Raw genomic sequence first — 15,836 nt, forward strand, 5'->3', positions numbered from 1 at the left:
CCCCCGACCCCAGGCAACCACTAATCTATTTTCTGTATGTATGGATTTGCCTAGTCTGGGCATTTCATACAAACAGAATCATATAATTTGTGGCTTTTTGTGTCTGGCTTCTTTCACTTAGCTTAATGTTTCAAGATTTATCTATGTTGTAGCATGTATCAAGAAGAAGCACAGGCAATTTCAAAAGTTCTCATTCTTAGCTGGGTGGTGAGTACATGTGTTGATTATCCTTTAAACTGAACGTTATAATATAATCATTGTGTGTATAATTGATATTATAAAGATATAAAAACAATTTTATAAAAATAATGCAATTAAGACACCTATCACAGAAGGTACTCAATATAGGTGATTCTTATTATATCAAGTAATAATAAAGTTGCAAAATGCAGTTAACCACAGTCTAAATTGATCTAGAGTTAAACTTAGTCATAGGTGAAAGTTTTGTTGAATGTGAATTTATCCTAGATGAATATAGCATGTCAGTGAGGCAAGCTCACGAATTTAAATTGCAAGTAATTTATGTTTAATCATAAAGTAGGTTCTAATAATTTATTGAATGTCATCTTTTAGCCTTAAAAATGTATTAATTGGACAATATCTGTCCTTAACGTTTTCTGGTGTCTGGATGATGAATTTTAAAAAATGTCACTTCTGTACAATACTAGTCACATACTTCCCAGCCTAATAACAAAGAACATCTCATTAACTATCATCAGACATCGGGTACGCATTGCTCACTGCAGCTTTCTTCAAATGTTACAGAAATGGCAAGAGGTAAAGTAAATACCAGCGAAATGGCACCTGTATCCAAAAGCATCTTTCCCAGGTACAAAAATATAGATAGCATACAGGTGTCTTCAAGCCAACTAATAAACTGTATTTCTATTTGCTATGTTTACCATACCTGCTTATAAGTTCAACGTTAGGATCAGATGAGACACATAGTACTTATAAAAATACTTTGAAAAAATATATCACTAAATAAGTCTGGTGAAATTATATAAAAATATCTGTATATAAAAAATCATTATTAGAATATTCATGAAAAGAGGCAATCATTTTTTCTCAGACAGTGAATTAAAATAAAATGAATTCAATGTTAGAAATCACTTTCCAGGAGATTCTGATTTAAAATCATCTACTTAGACAAGAAAAACAAAGAGGATTTCCTGAGAACACTGCCATTCATACATATGTCTTCACAGGTACTGCCCTTCATCAAATTCTAACCTCTCCGCCTTTCTTAAAAATTGCACTAAGTAGGGTAATTAGTTAATAACCACATAATCAGTCAACACCTTTTCCTTGTGAAATCTTACCACAGCACACATTTTCTAGATACCATATGCACTATATTTATAGAAGTTGAAGAAATAAAGATATAATTTTAATACATTTTAAATACTTGATCACATTTTCCTTATCTATCACTGAATAGAAAATATGTTAAAAATGTAATGGATGATAAAGTTGAATTTGTCTACAAAGTAGCAACTAAAATAGAAGGACCTATTTTAAATGAAAGTGGTACAGATATTATGATAGTAATAGCTAACTATCCAAAAAAGGAAGAGTAGCTTAGGAACTAATTGGGCGAATAGATGCTAATTTGGATTTTAGGGGGAAAAACTTATTAAGTAAAATACAGTTTCAAACTCTGAAAACAAGGAATGCTCTCCAGAATAGTCACTAAAAATATCTTGAATCAAAGCTGGGAAGCTGAATTTACAAAGAATGTGGGCTCTTTTTGCTGTAAAACTACTGTTTTATTTTCTAAAAAAATAATTTGCTTAGGCTAAAAGGAAAGTCAAAACTGGAATTCTGATTCAGTAGTCAAGTAACTCATATTCTAAGAATCATATCTCTAAGAAAATTACAGATTAAAAAATATAACATACACTAAAAAATTTAAACCAAGTAAAAGAATAAAGGCTGCCAGATAGTGTTTAGCTGGATAATTTTCTCCTTATCCAGACAAATGGTTAGCATTAAATCTTGAATGTTCAGAAATGTATGTTAAACCAACATCATTAAAAACCAGTAATTATCCATTTTTAGTTATTAATATGTTTTCAAACCTCAAACATTTTATTTTTTGAAAATGTTAATATTAACTGGTTGTAAACTTTGCCGTAAGCCAGAACTTACATCTTAACCAAAAATAAAAAGAGAGCACAAGTTAGCAAAAGATACTCAGGAGTTTTAAAATATCAAAAAGACATCACAAGTATCTAATGGATCGGAAAGTTTCATTGAGCACAAACCAGGTGTTTAAACAGTGGTAGGTACATGGTACACTGTTGTGACGAAGCTTTAGCTCGTTGATAAAGCAAGATACAGAAAAGATTATAGGAAACTACAAAGTGATTTACAGATATGCAAAATAAGGCGATATTGGCTCTAACCACAATAGTTAGCAAAGTCTAGACAGGGGAGTTGGAGTTGAGTCAGAATTTGAATAACGGAGAAGATTCAAATTGGCAATGAAAACGGTGCTGCTATAGGACCATGCAAAGGTATGAACATGGGAATAAGGGCAATGTGTGTTTATTCCAGATGTGCATTTTCATACTCTTCCTAAAATGTAAAATATTATTATCCACAAATTATGATAGGAAAGTAGAGGCTGTGGGCCTCTAACACTGTATCAATTTTTATACTAAAAAAATAAGACATAGCACATTTTTGCTGTTAGCTCCCAAGTAACCGGACAAAAACCAGTTTTAAATGCATTTTTACTTTTTCTTTTTAATCATCTTAAGTTTCTTTTACATACAGAATCTCTCGATGTTTTACTCTCCCCAGGGTTTTTTTGTGTGCCTTTTGTATATTGCTACCATCTTCCTAATAGTCAGTAATACCTGACTATTAAGGTTCTTTAGGATTTAGTTTCCCTTTATTTTTTAAAAAATTGAACAAATGGGAGTATTACTTGCACTTATTGCTCCGACATATGAAGTCTACTATACTTTGTCATAATTTAGTCCATGTGTCCTTGGGTTCTACATGGTAAGACATCACATTTGTCTTATACACAGGAGGAAATAGATGAATGTGGATGTCGATTTAATGACAAAAGGTTTAATTTTTATTTTGTACTAGTGAACAACATGAACTGGCCAACTCAAACATGAATAAGTTCATTTAAATCCAAACTGCCATTCATTTCATTGCATATAAATAACACCTCAAGAAAGTAATGGCTCCAGGCCTTTACCCTCTCCAAGATGAGAGGCCTTCCTTGCTGTTGTTTTATGGAAGAAAAATGGACATTTAAAGTATTTACCATTTCCAGTTTCTCTGCCTTAAGGCGAACGGAGGGATTTAGGGAGACCGTCTTTCCTTGTGGTCCATAATTATCGGTCCAGACAGGGGCAGCATCTGAGAGACAACAGGGTGCACACTAATTGGAAATTTAATTGGAATAGAAATGTTCATGTGACAGGATGAGTTCTGAGCTCCTGCTGTTAAAAAAAATTCTGGTTAATCAGCTGGCAGTTTTCACTTTTGTTTTCATGGTTTTTTTCGTTAAGTCTAAAATGTATCATACAAACAAGCTTCACTTGAGCCCTAAAATATGTGATATTAAAAGAATGACCAATCAGCATTAAGTCCCATGGAAATACTAATTTAAAAGACAAACACACATCCTACTACCACGACCCTGTCATCACAGCACTTTCCTAATTGTAAAATGAAAAGTCTTTTTTTTCTTCCCAAATAAGTAAAATCATATGAGAAACTCAAATAGATCATGATATTTCTTTGGCTGGCAAAAGTGGTTTTGTTATGTGCGTTCTGGAAGTACTACAGAAAAACTAAAAAATGCAGATGGTTTCAAATTTACACATTAACTATAATGGACTTATAACTTCTTGAACTCAAAATCCCATTTCTTATTTTACAGAAGGTTATATTTCAAGATGTATAAATGGACTTTCAAGAGTTGGAGTTTATATACCATTATTCTTTGGCACCTTTTCAATGGATGCTAATTATTTAGACAAGCCTTTGTCCTGGTTGCATGGATAAGGGACCAGGTGCCATCCAGGACTAGGAACTGGAAAACATTATTCGTTTTAATATGCCAGAGTTTGTAAAACAAATTGCTATAACTCACGTCAATCCTTGTATCTAAATTGTCACTATTCTAAATACACTTTTAAATGGTATTTTACTAGTTCTACATAGAAACGAGGAAGAGAAAAAAACTTTTTAAAATGTCACATCTTTATGCAGTGTTTTAATTTTTTTTTTATTTCTCGGAGCATCTGTCTCTAAGTACAAAATGATTTGCATTCTCTTTAGAACATAAGAAGCGCGTATGAAAATAAATAGTCTTCCTCTAAACCTTTAACACATCGTTAACATTCTATGTAAAATCTTGAATATAGCTTATATGTGTCAAGATAAAAAATGGCTACTGACTTTTAATTTCAAGTGGAATCAAATGCTGAGAAAGACTGATTTTAATAGAAAAGAATTTTTGCAATTTTGATAAAAGCAACGAAGTGTCCTTTGTTGATGTGCTACCTAATTGTTGGCCACGGGATAAAAAAAACACCGTATGTGTATTTTTTTTTCTCTTAATGTAACTGGAGAACCAGCTCCCCATTCTCCTTGCTTGGTGCCCTACCAATAAAATGGCTTTAATTCCTCCTCAATGTTCAGTGTTTGGCTTTCCGGTGCGTTGGACAGGCAGACCCTTGTTCGATTCAGTTCAGTTTGGTTCAATACCCTTAAGAGAAATTCTCTGCCAAACCCAAAGTGTGGCCTAAAAGAGGAGCACGGAGTGGCATGGCATGAAAGACCACATAGCAGGTAAGTCCAACATTATTTTTCATTTTTAAGGTTTGGACTTGTGAGGCTTGACAATGCCGTTCAGCTTGGTGCCTGACCTACCTACAGTTAAGGCACACTGACACTAGGTGGACCCAAGCTCACCTAATTATGGTCTCAGACCAAGACCAACCCTGGGCGTGCACTACTCAGTTCAAGTTTAAGTGCACACTTGGAGAGGCGTTGAGAGAGAGAGGGATCAGGAAGAGGGAGGGAGGCACAGGGACACACACCATCCATACACACTAAGGCACGCACTCTCATTTATGTTTTCCTATATCTAAGATGAAAAATTTCCTGTGTTGCCCTAGCCCAGTGGTCGGCAAACTCATTAGTCAACAGCCAAATATCAACAGTACAAGGATTGAAATTTCTTTTGAGAGCCAAATTTTTTAAACTTAAACTATATAGGTAGGTACATTGTTATTAACTTAATTAGGGTACTCCTAAGCTGGCCTTTGCTAAAAACGTCCTCAGTCTGATTGAGGTACGTTCGCTGAGGTCGACCCTTTCCAACTCTCCCATCCTCAACTCGTGCATGAATAGCTCGCGCCTCCCGGCACTGCGTATCCCGCGGCCACCTGCGCTGAGTCTCCGGTCGCCTGACCAACCAACACCCCCCACTTCTAACGCCACTTCTTCAAAATAGACTCGCCCAGGCCAAAAACCGACTTCTGCACATGGGCCACGAAGTTTCAATCGCACTGTACGTGTGCGCCCGCACGTGGTATTTTGTGGAAGAGCCACACTCAAGGGGCCAAAGGGCACCATCCATACACACTAAGGCACGCATGTAGCTCGCAAGCCGTGGTTTGCCAACCACTGCCCTAGCCGATTTGGCTCAGTGGACAGAGTGTCGGCCTGGGGACTGAAGGGTCCCGGGTTTTATTCCGGTCAAGGGCACATACCCGGGTTGCAGCTCCATCCCCAGTTGTGGGCATGTAGGAGGCAGCTGATCAATGATTCTCTCTCATCATTGATACTTCTATCTCTCTCTCCTTCTTCCTTCCTTTCTGAAATCAATAAAAAATATATTTTTAAAAATGCTGTATAACAGTGGAAATAAAACTCGTTAGCTCTTATGTATGCTTACTTTTAGTCAGACAGTGCACGAAGTACTTTACATATATAAACTCATTAATCTTTAAAATAACTAGAACATTTGCCAAGCCTTATTTTACAGGCCCTTTGAGTGGTCCACTGACCGTGGAAAACATCTTGTGACTACCCCTGGATCAACTGCCACCAGAATACCACTGTGGGACAGCGCCCTCCTCCTCATTCCAGGCCGTACACCCACCCCTGGCGCCTGTATAAGCCATCCACAAGAACCCCTCAGGAGTCACTTCTCTCTTCTGGTCCACTTCCTAGTGCACAAGCTCTTTTCAATAAAGTCTGTCTGCTTCATCTTGTACTGAGTTCAGTGCTCCTTTCTATGACATTGAGACTCAAGAACCTAAGGTCGGCAACGTAAGTTTCCATTCAGAGCCTTCCCTACACCACTTATTACTTTCCCTCCTTAGTCCACTTTGCTCATGGCTTCATACCATTTGTTCAAATGTGTAATTCATCCACAAGAGTGTAGATGCTCCTTAGAGTACTAAGTCCATCCACACCCTGCTCTAGTTCACACAGAATACTCACAGTAGTTATTCGATAACATAAACACACACACACATAAACACACTCACACACATTTCTTTTTCTAATCTGAATGAAGGTTTTTTTTTTAACCCCATGTTTTATTCACAATATATAATTAAATATCTCACTGAAAGTATCCTAATTCTTTCATAATTTCTACTGGAGTATGTTTTCATACATATGACATACTCAGTAAGTGCTTACTGAATAAGTAAAAGACTAAGAGAGGTGTTGAGTAGTTCAATTACTTTCAACCTTAAAAGCATGTTACACAAATGTCTCCTGACCATTGTTTGCTTCTTTTATCTTTTTTGCTCACATGAGGTTAGAGTTTAAAATAGAAAATAATATATCAAGACCATGGAAATAATTATATGACGGGAATGCACTAATAAAATTTCTAATAGTCAACAAATCCCATTAAGTAAAAAGGCACATTATTTATGGCTAAAGATTGTTATCACCGTCCGGGTCAATACTGCTCCAAACCAGAGGAAACTACTGTGGAATCTACTCTGAATTCCTGTTAAGTATGATAGCTACATGCAATGGTCTGAATGTTTGTGCCCTTGCAGAATTCATACTGAAATCCTAACCCCAAAGAGGATGGTACTAGGAGGTGGGGGCTTTGGGAGGTGCTTAGGTCATGAGAATAGAGCCCTCATGAGTGGGGTTAGTGCTCTTATAAAGGGATCCTACAGTGTTCCCTACCAGTGGTCAGCAAACTGCAGCTCGCGAGCCACATGCGGCTCTTTGGCCCCTTGAGTGTGGCTCTTCCTAAGCCTTAGGAGTATCCTAATTAAGTTAATAACAATGTACCTACCTATATAGTTTAAGTTTAAAAAATTTGGCTCTCAAAAGAAATTTCAATCGTTGTACTGTTGATATTTGGCTCTGTTGACTAATGAGTTTGCCGACCACTGCCCCAGCCCTTTCCACCACATGATGACATGATGATGAAAAGCCTGCAGCTGGAGAAAAGTTCTCACCGGGACCATGCTGGCCCCATGATCCTGGACTTCTAGGCTTCAGAACTGTGAGTAATACATATGTGCTGTTTATAAGCTACCCAGTCTGTAGTGTTTTGTTAGAGTAACCCAAACAGACTAAGACACTATGTAATTTATACTAACTATTCCTTATTTTGTAATTCTGATCTAAATAATGCTATCAAAAACTGAAACATATGGGTAATAATTTGCATTATAATTTAGACATATATAATGAACTTTTCTATAAGTACAGGGTGGGGCAAAAGTAGGCTTACAGTTGTGAGCATGCGAAACAGTTTATTCTTGTATTATTATTTATTAATGACTAGAGACCCGATGCACAAAATTCGTGCATGGGTAGGGTCCCTAGGCCTGGCTGGCAATCAGGGCCAATCTGAGGGGTGACCAGAGGGTGATTGGGGGGCCCCCACTGGCACCTGCCTTGGCTGGCTTGATGCCACTTGCCTGCCCCCCCATTACTCTGCCGCTGCCGCCAGTCACTTCCCTCTGCGGGGCGACTGGCAGGGCGATCGGGAGGCCCCCCGCTGGCACCCACCTTGGTTGGCCTGGGGCCTGCAGGCTGGGGACAGCTCCTGCATTGAGTGTCTGCCCTCTGTTGGTCAGTACGCATCATAGCGACCGGTCGTCCCACCGGTGGTTCCGCCATTTGGTCGATTTGCATATTAGGCTTTTACTATATAGGACTATATTGTTTTCTGTATGAACTACTATAACCTACTTTTGCCCCATCCTGTATAGACTTTTGACTTGTGCTTAACTTTTGGAAATAATTTAAGGGGAGGAATTTTTCTTCATATTTGAGACAATATACACTTTACAGCTTGATAAAAATCCATCTCTTATGGGTGGCTTACACAATCTTTTATTATTTTAAACAGTCAGTAAATCATTCCATGGTAATTAAAAACCAATAATGCAGGATTTACAATATTAATATTCTTTCTAATTTATATCTATATAATCTCTTAAAAACACACCCAAAAGTATTTATTTTCTTAAAATGCTTCCTTCTATGATTTCTCTGAAAGGGGCATTTAATATACCTCACCAGCATTTCGCTAAAAGGGCAAGGCAACCTAATCTTGATTTAGAAAGAGTTTTCATTACTTGGTTTCAACAGTTTGTTGATTGCTGCAGCTTCATAGACACTGTTATTCTAATGCATCTTTGAAAATGTTAACCGTTGTTCAGGAAAATTTCCAGTAAAAGTCATAATCTGACAGGGACCATGGCACAATGCATGCATTTTGCTCTTTTATTCACTGTGGGAAAGAAGACTTAATGCATCCTTCCTTAAAGTCAATTAAGTCACATTACGTACTCCTCATTGAGAGAGAGAGAGTCATTGCAAAAAGTAACAGGAAAGAGGAATTAAGTGTGCACTTACCTGTATTAGACATATCTGTAGGGCTGTGGTCCAAAGAAGCAATTGAAGTCTGTTCTGTTTTCTTGTATCCAGTTTTTAACTATGAAAGACAGAAACATGAAATCTCATTTTCTAAAGAAGGTCAAAGACTAGACTAGAAGCTCATTCTATATAATAAAAGCATAGTATGCAAACTGTCCCCTCAACTAGGAGTTCTTCCGGGAGTTCGACCAGCGGGTGGGGCCGGCTGGGGGAAGGGAGGGCGGCCAGCAGCCTCTAGGAACCCTACTAGTGCACGAATTTCATGCACTGGGCCTCTAGTGTTAACATAAAAAGAATGGCTAAAGTGACTAAAGCATTAGTTTAAGAAAATATAAAACCTCTAAAAATTTGGTATATCCATCTTTAAACAAAGAAATTCAGATTAAACGTAACAACAGCTTTCAGCTCTACCATCCAAGAACAACAAAATAGGCTATGTACCTTGTCGTTGAAAAGGTTATCACCCCAAATGAGGACAACAAAATAGGCAATGAAAAGGTTATCACCCCAAATGAAAAAGTATAAGGGGCTGACAGAAAATCTTATACCCTGTATATGATTAGCATATACCAGTAACTGAAGTTACCTCTGACAAATTGTATTTCACTGACTGAAAGCCGACCTGAGTTTCCTATTTTACTTTATAGCTAGCACACACTTAAAGACTACATACTCTTTACTTTATAACTTGGATTTATTAGGCTACTGCAGCAACTAGTTATTAATTGTATTGATTTTGATGCAGAAACCCCCCCTTTGTGTGTCTGCGAGGGTGAATGATATCCTAGTATACACACGTGAGGAACATACCCACCCACACTGTGTGGTAGAGATTACTCTCTGTGTGTGGGAAAGAAGCTAAGGAACATGAAGGAATACTGCCTGCCTTCAGTCAAGCAGGAAACAGAAATAATAATGTACTGAACCATACTAATGACTGTCTGAAAACATATGTGATATTCCTAACATAGTTCCAAGTGATATCTACATGTATCTTTGTGATGCCATTCCTGATCATAGTTTTCTGGGCAAAAGACACACTGACTTGAGTAAATTGTATTTATTGACAGCACAGCATAAAAATCTTAAAAAAAAAAAATCTTTCAAGGAAATACCAGTTTGCTAAGACACTGTATTACCAAAATGATAATTCTCGATGTATATGGCAAATATAAAAACATATGGGGGATTTATGGACTGCATAAGAAAGCAGAAATGGAAGAGTACCTGATTTCCCTTCAAAGAAGGTAAAATAGCATCTGTAGTTTTGGGAGTAGATGAGGTCTTTGGAATCGGTATTTCAGGGGGAGAAGAAAGAAGATTAAATGCTGAAGCTTGAGGTCCATATTCTCCAGAGGTCTGTAAAAGGGGTGTACATGGTGGATTTTCTGTGTGACTGCCATCCGATTTTTGTCTTATGAATGCTATCTCCCAAGCAGGTTCTGACCTAGCATTAAAAAGAAAACACTTTATGAATGTATTATGGATATAGTACAATTTAATTCTAAAATAATATTTCACATATTACTTCAAAATATTTCTTTTAGGGTCTCAAGTACTTACGACATTTTAAAAATTACTATTTTAAGGAGCCATGCTAAATGATTCCTTTTATCCTGTGAATAGAATAGTTACCTCAACTTGGCTCGGGTAATTATGCTTTTTGCTTCTTCAAATGATACACCAATCATAGATTCCTTGTTTATTGAGACAAGTTGATCTCCTGGCTTCAAACGTCCATCCTAACAAAAATAGTAACATTTTTAAAGAAATGAATAAGGATGGTTTTAAAAAAATTGATGCAATTAAAGCAAGAAAAGTTTTAGTAAAGAATGTCTTAAAGAGCAAAATCAGAGATCATAACACACAACTGCTATATTCATAAGTGATTTTTTTCTCCTTCCATTTGATTAATGATTTTTTTTCTCCTTCCATTTGATTAATGTATGGGGAGCAAAACACAATAGTAACGCTGGAAAAGACTAAGCTATATGGAGAAAGTATTCACCACAGGGATTCTACATGTTCAGTGAAATGAAAGAGCTGATTTTGTAAGGTTAGTAAACACAGTTCCGTATTGCCTGGGCTCAAATCGTATTACAGAGTTTGGTTGCATATGCATTTAAATCAAGCATATCCAGACTATATTTAGACACTCATGTGCATTAGTGTGCAACTTAATATGCTTAACTTTAGTTTGAGGACAATCATGCATTCACTCAAGGTTAAGGTGAAATGGTAACAAACAAGAAAAACAACCATTTGGCCACAGGCTGTAAAATAATAAGGCTAATAAACGTTAGGGAAGAATAAACAAAACTCCAGAGTGCTTATTTCGGGGAGGGCGGGTAGAGAATGTGATGGGGAAAGCACACAGGAAGTCTCAATGGTACTTAAACTTTCTCATTAAGTCAAGTGCTGAACTCTAAGTGGATTCGTAGATGTTCATTTATCATTATGCTTCGTAAGTTTCATATATTTCCCAACATCCTTCTGTATGCGTCAAATATTGCACTCTAAACAAGAAACGAAGTGATCCACCCCCCCAAATAAAAAGAAAGCTCATGTCATTTGCCCGACAATATACCTAACTACTTAAATTATATTTGGGTTCTATACTCCAAATCTGGTATTCAAAGTAAGGGTCCAATAGAGAATTTTAAATCTGATTTTAAAATAAATCAATTAACTAGTAAAATGAAATAAACATTATTGTTAAATCCAACTATAGACCATTTGGAATCTGCAAAAATAATTCCTCATTAGTATCAGTTTTATAACATAGGTTGTAACTGACATGTATTGACTACCTTACTATTGACTTCTGTGCCAAAGCCTGGCAACAATTTAGGGGGGAGAAGGGGGAAATGAAGAAAACCCTGCTTCATTGGAGCAAATCATGTAAAGGTCACTGACAAGGAAAGAAAGGTTCTTTTAGAAACGGGTTGGTAGATAGTCAATATTAGGTTACTTTGTGTTGACCTAAGCATTCTTGGTATTCAGTTCCTTCTATTTAACTTCCTTGAAAAAGGGAAATTCTATAGTGATGACTCTATGGCAGATGGCAACTCAATGGCCTTTGATTTGGGCAGGAGCTCTCAGAGGCAGTGGGTGGGGTGGAAGGAGCACAGGCTGGGCAAACAGATAGACCTGCACTCACACTTCAGCTCTGTGGCTTGCTAGCTAGAGATTCATAAACAATGAGGTGGGGGTACGGGAGAGAGAAAGAGGGAGAGAGGGGTGGGGGAGAGAAGGTAGGAGACGGGGAGGCACACGACCTCCTCCACAAGGAACGCAGAACTGAATTCTAGCGTCTGAGGCAGCTCCTGTATCTATGTATCTTACAGAAATCAAAGCTGGTTGTCAGGGCTGCAGAGAAAAGGGCTACAGAAAACAGACGTAGGCAACAGGGTTCAGGCTGACCTGCGACCTCTCACAGCCTCCTCTCGGGCTGTACAGTATCAGCAGCACAGAGGGAAGAGCCCCTGTATAGGCAGCTTAACGCATCTTATAGTGAAGTCCACTGACCCACTGAACAGCATTCTCAAGCAGGACACGAGTCAGGGGAGACGGGAAGAACAATGCCTTCCGACTATGGCTTCTGGTGTTTCCATACATCTTTTCTTCCTAAAATGTATCCACAGCGGTGGTGGGGTTTTTTTTCTTTGCTTCCTAGAATAAAATCTTAGCTGATCATGTGAATTTCTGAACCTGCTTAAAAGTCAGAACCTGCAAACTAAAACAAAGCTATTTCTGTAAATGTCTGGCATCCCAAACCAGTGAATTCTGAACCAGCCGCATTGTGTGTGTGAAGATGCTAACTTCAGAGGCCTCTTCCACGCTGTCTCGATCCTGACTCAGCAGTTACTGAGCGACTAGACAACACGATGGGCAAGGTGCCAAGCACTTGCATGTGCCGACTTCAGAGTCTGAAATCTTTCAGGTTGACATCTGTAAAGATGCAGTAATAATGCATTCCTGACCACTGCGATGCTTCTATTAGAAACTACCAACACTGTCCATTTCAGATTATAAAGACTGGTACATCGTTTTCTAAATAACTTGTTATCTTATCAGAAACCATCTACCTGTCTGACTCTGATTTAACTAGCTCACTGTTCCTAACTACTAAGGGATGTTCGTGCAAGCCTTTGTCCTTTCCCATGCTGCCATCAGCTGTCCACTGGAGGTACCCTTATTTATCCCCAGCTACTGATGTGAATCTGAGTCAGTGGTGTAACCTCCACGAGACCCTATTTTCTTAGCTGTAAAGTGGGGATAAATACCTGTCACACAGGTTGATGCCATCATTAAATAATATATATAAAATCAAGCACATGTAGGTGTTATATACAGGTGAGTAGAATCAGAATCCCAAATCTGTTATGGGCAATTTTTACACTGATAGCGAATTTAATCCTGTTACTCCTAACTTAAGAGCCTGTGATGACTGCCCACTGGTAGAGAAGTTGAAACTCCTTAACTTCCCGAACCCAGCAAAACAAACTAGCTGCAGCCTACTATTTCTAGCCTCATCATCCAACTTCCCTTCTCGGCATATGAATTCTTCGTTCTATTTTCAGAAAATGTTCTCCAACCCCTAATGCTTTTACACGTACTAATTTCTGTCTCGAATGACACCGCCCACCCTGCCACTTCTCTAGCTGATGAACTCTCACTTAACTTCACAGCCAGCCTCAAACATCTCTGCTGTGAGTTTTCCCTGACTCCCTACATTTACTTAATTGTTCCTTTCTCTTTGCTCCGAAAGCTCTTTTACGTACCTGTATTACTGCACTGACTTTGTGCTGCCCTTGTTTTTTACTCTCCTTATATCCTTTTCCTCCCATGAGAGCAAATTAATTCAGCATCTCCCAAACCAGCAGCACCAATTCTCTCGGCTGGCCAGAATTATGCCCTTGTCATGGTTGCTCCCCCAGCATAGTGCCAGGTACCTAAGTCCACAATAAATGAATAAGGTCCACGAAATTAAGGTGGCTTTCACAGAAATAAATCATGGCAAAGGAGGAAAGAGCGCGGCATTGCAAAGGGAGCCCTCCTGGCTGCTACCCCTTTAGCTCCACCAATGGGAGTGCTTTCTACCCTTTGCCATCCTGAGTTCTTGGTCCTATTTATCAACAAAGCCCTGGTCCATCTGTAGGCTTGAGATTGCCTATTTTATTAGTTCTGAAGCAATATATTAAAATTAGAGCAAGTCAAAGTACTCATATGCATTTAAAATATTAACAATTGTTCAATTTGATAACTTAACAAGGATAACCTTATAGCCTGTGTTCCCTATTCTGAATATACCTACCATGCAGAAGTTTTGTGCGGATTAGGTGTTTATTAGCATTCTAATACAGTATTTAGAACACAGTGAATGCTACTATTATCGATTTAAAATGTTTAAAAATAAAAGAGCATCCATTTTGTATTTGCAGAGTAAATATGCATATAACTATCCATCATGAGAAAGTACACAAAAAGTAATGTAAGCATTGCCAACTTATTTATTCTTCTGTCTACACCTTTCTTCATTTTGGCTGCATGGACAGGACCAGGTACAAAGAACATTAACAGCTCTGTGCTGCCCTCTAGTGGTAAATATGCAATATAGTCCATTACAGGGTTTTGCTTTTATTAATTCCCTTTCAAACAAGGAAATTCTAAGGAAACCAGTAAGAGAAAGTTTGTATTATGAATATAATTTCTTGGTCTGCTATCACTGACAGCTGATTAAGAGCCACTCCACGCCACTGACATCAATTTATTACTTTAATTACCACTATTTTTCATGGAATATAAAAGCACAAGTTGATGCTTGTCCTAAAAGCAAATTCTTATCACTTGTTAGGTACAATGATCTGTTATTACACTATATCAAGTTCAATCTAGGAAATACCTTAGCTATCCTGAACTCACATACACACACACACACACACACACACACACACACACCCCTCAGCTTCAAAACTAAAGTAGTACTAAACATTTCAGTTCTTAAAAGAAAAATTCATTTTTGCTTGAATTTGTTTAAATTTAGCATTTAAATATGTTCCTATTTGGTTAATAATTTAAATTCAATGGCCCAAAATTTATATCATTATAATATCACAAACTTACTGTATAATACTTATAACTCATGCATTTGGAAGATACCTTATTATCTCAACAAGTCTGAAACAAAATCATTTCTATTATTTTTGAAGTTATTAGTAAAACTGACTTTTTTCCCTAACAAAGAAAAAAAATCCAGTAAAAGAGATAAGCTGCTTGCTAAACAAGTGTTTGGGGTGGGAACAGGGATAAGAGTAAGTGTATTGATTCAACCAAAACAAGTAGAATAAGAAACAACAATATGAACAAACCTAATGATAAGAGAATTCTTTCTCATACTATACAGTTTGATATAAATAGGATGTTTTATTAAATTCTTTATATCCTATCTATTTCCAAAACGCACTGGGGCCAATTTTTAATAAAAGACATATATAAGCACAGCAGTAAAACAAAAATAGCAAATAAAATCCAAAAGAAATGAGACCGCAAATATAGTAACCAGTTCGTTAACTAAGTTGCTGGTATTGTGCTTCAGACTTGGATCTGAGCCTCTTAGCAATCAAAGGAAAAAGGGACTAACGATTTACATATTTCTTACCTTAAAGCAGCGGTTCTCAACCTGTGGGTCGCGACCCCTTTGGGGGTCGAACAACCCTTTCACAGGGATTGCCTAAGACCAGCCGTGGGCAAACTTCGGCCCATGGGCTGAATAAAACTAAAAAAAAAAAAAAAACCGTACCACTCCATCCATGCTTTTGTTCCGGCCCTCATACATATTGTTGTGATTAATCACTATGCTTTAACCCTTTGCGGTCCAATTTTATTTTTGGAATTCAAACAGTCTGGTCCAAATTAATTGATGACGG

General features: G+C 37.6%; 1 protein-coding gene across 1 annotated transcript in view; it reads right to left on the reverse strand.

The window, feature by feature from the left end:
- STXBP4 (syntaxin binding protein 4) overlaps nucleotides 1–10,650 on the reverse strand; it is a 106,648-nt gene extending 95,998 nt beyond the window's left edge. The window contains exons 1-4 of the mRNA XM_005872552.2: nucleotides 10,543–10,650; nucleotides 10,135–10,354; nucleotides 8,887–8,965; nucleotides 3,290–3,384 (exon numbers count right to left, since the gene is read on the reverse strand). Of these exons, the coding sequence (XP_005872614.1) occupies nucleotides 3,290–3,384; nucleotides 8,887–8,965; nucleotides 10,135–10,354; nucleotides 10,543–10,598 (450 nt within the window). The 5' untranslated portion in view covers nucleotides 10,599–10,650. The remainder of the gene's footprint in view (nucleotides 1–3,289; nucleotides 3,385–8,886; nucleotides 8,966–10,134; nucleotides 10,355–10,542) is intronic.
- Nucleotides 10,651–15,836: the final 5,186 nt, after the last annotated feature.

The sequence above is a fragment of the Myotis brandtii genome, unplaced genomic scaffold, assembly GCF_000412655.1.
Source record: "Myotis brandtii unplaced genomic scaffold, ASM41265v1 scaffold383, whole genome shotgun sequence".
NCBI lineage: Eukaryota > Metazoa > Chordata > Mammalia > Chiroptera > Vespertilionidae > Myotis > Myotis brandtii.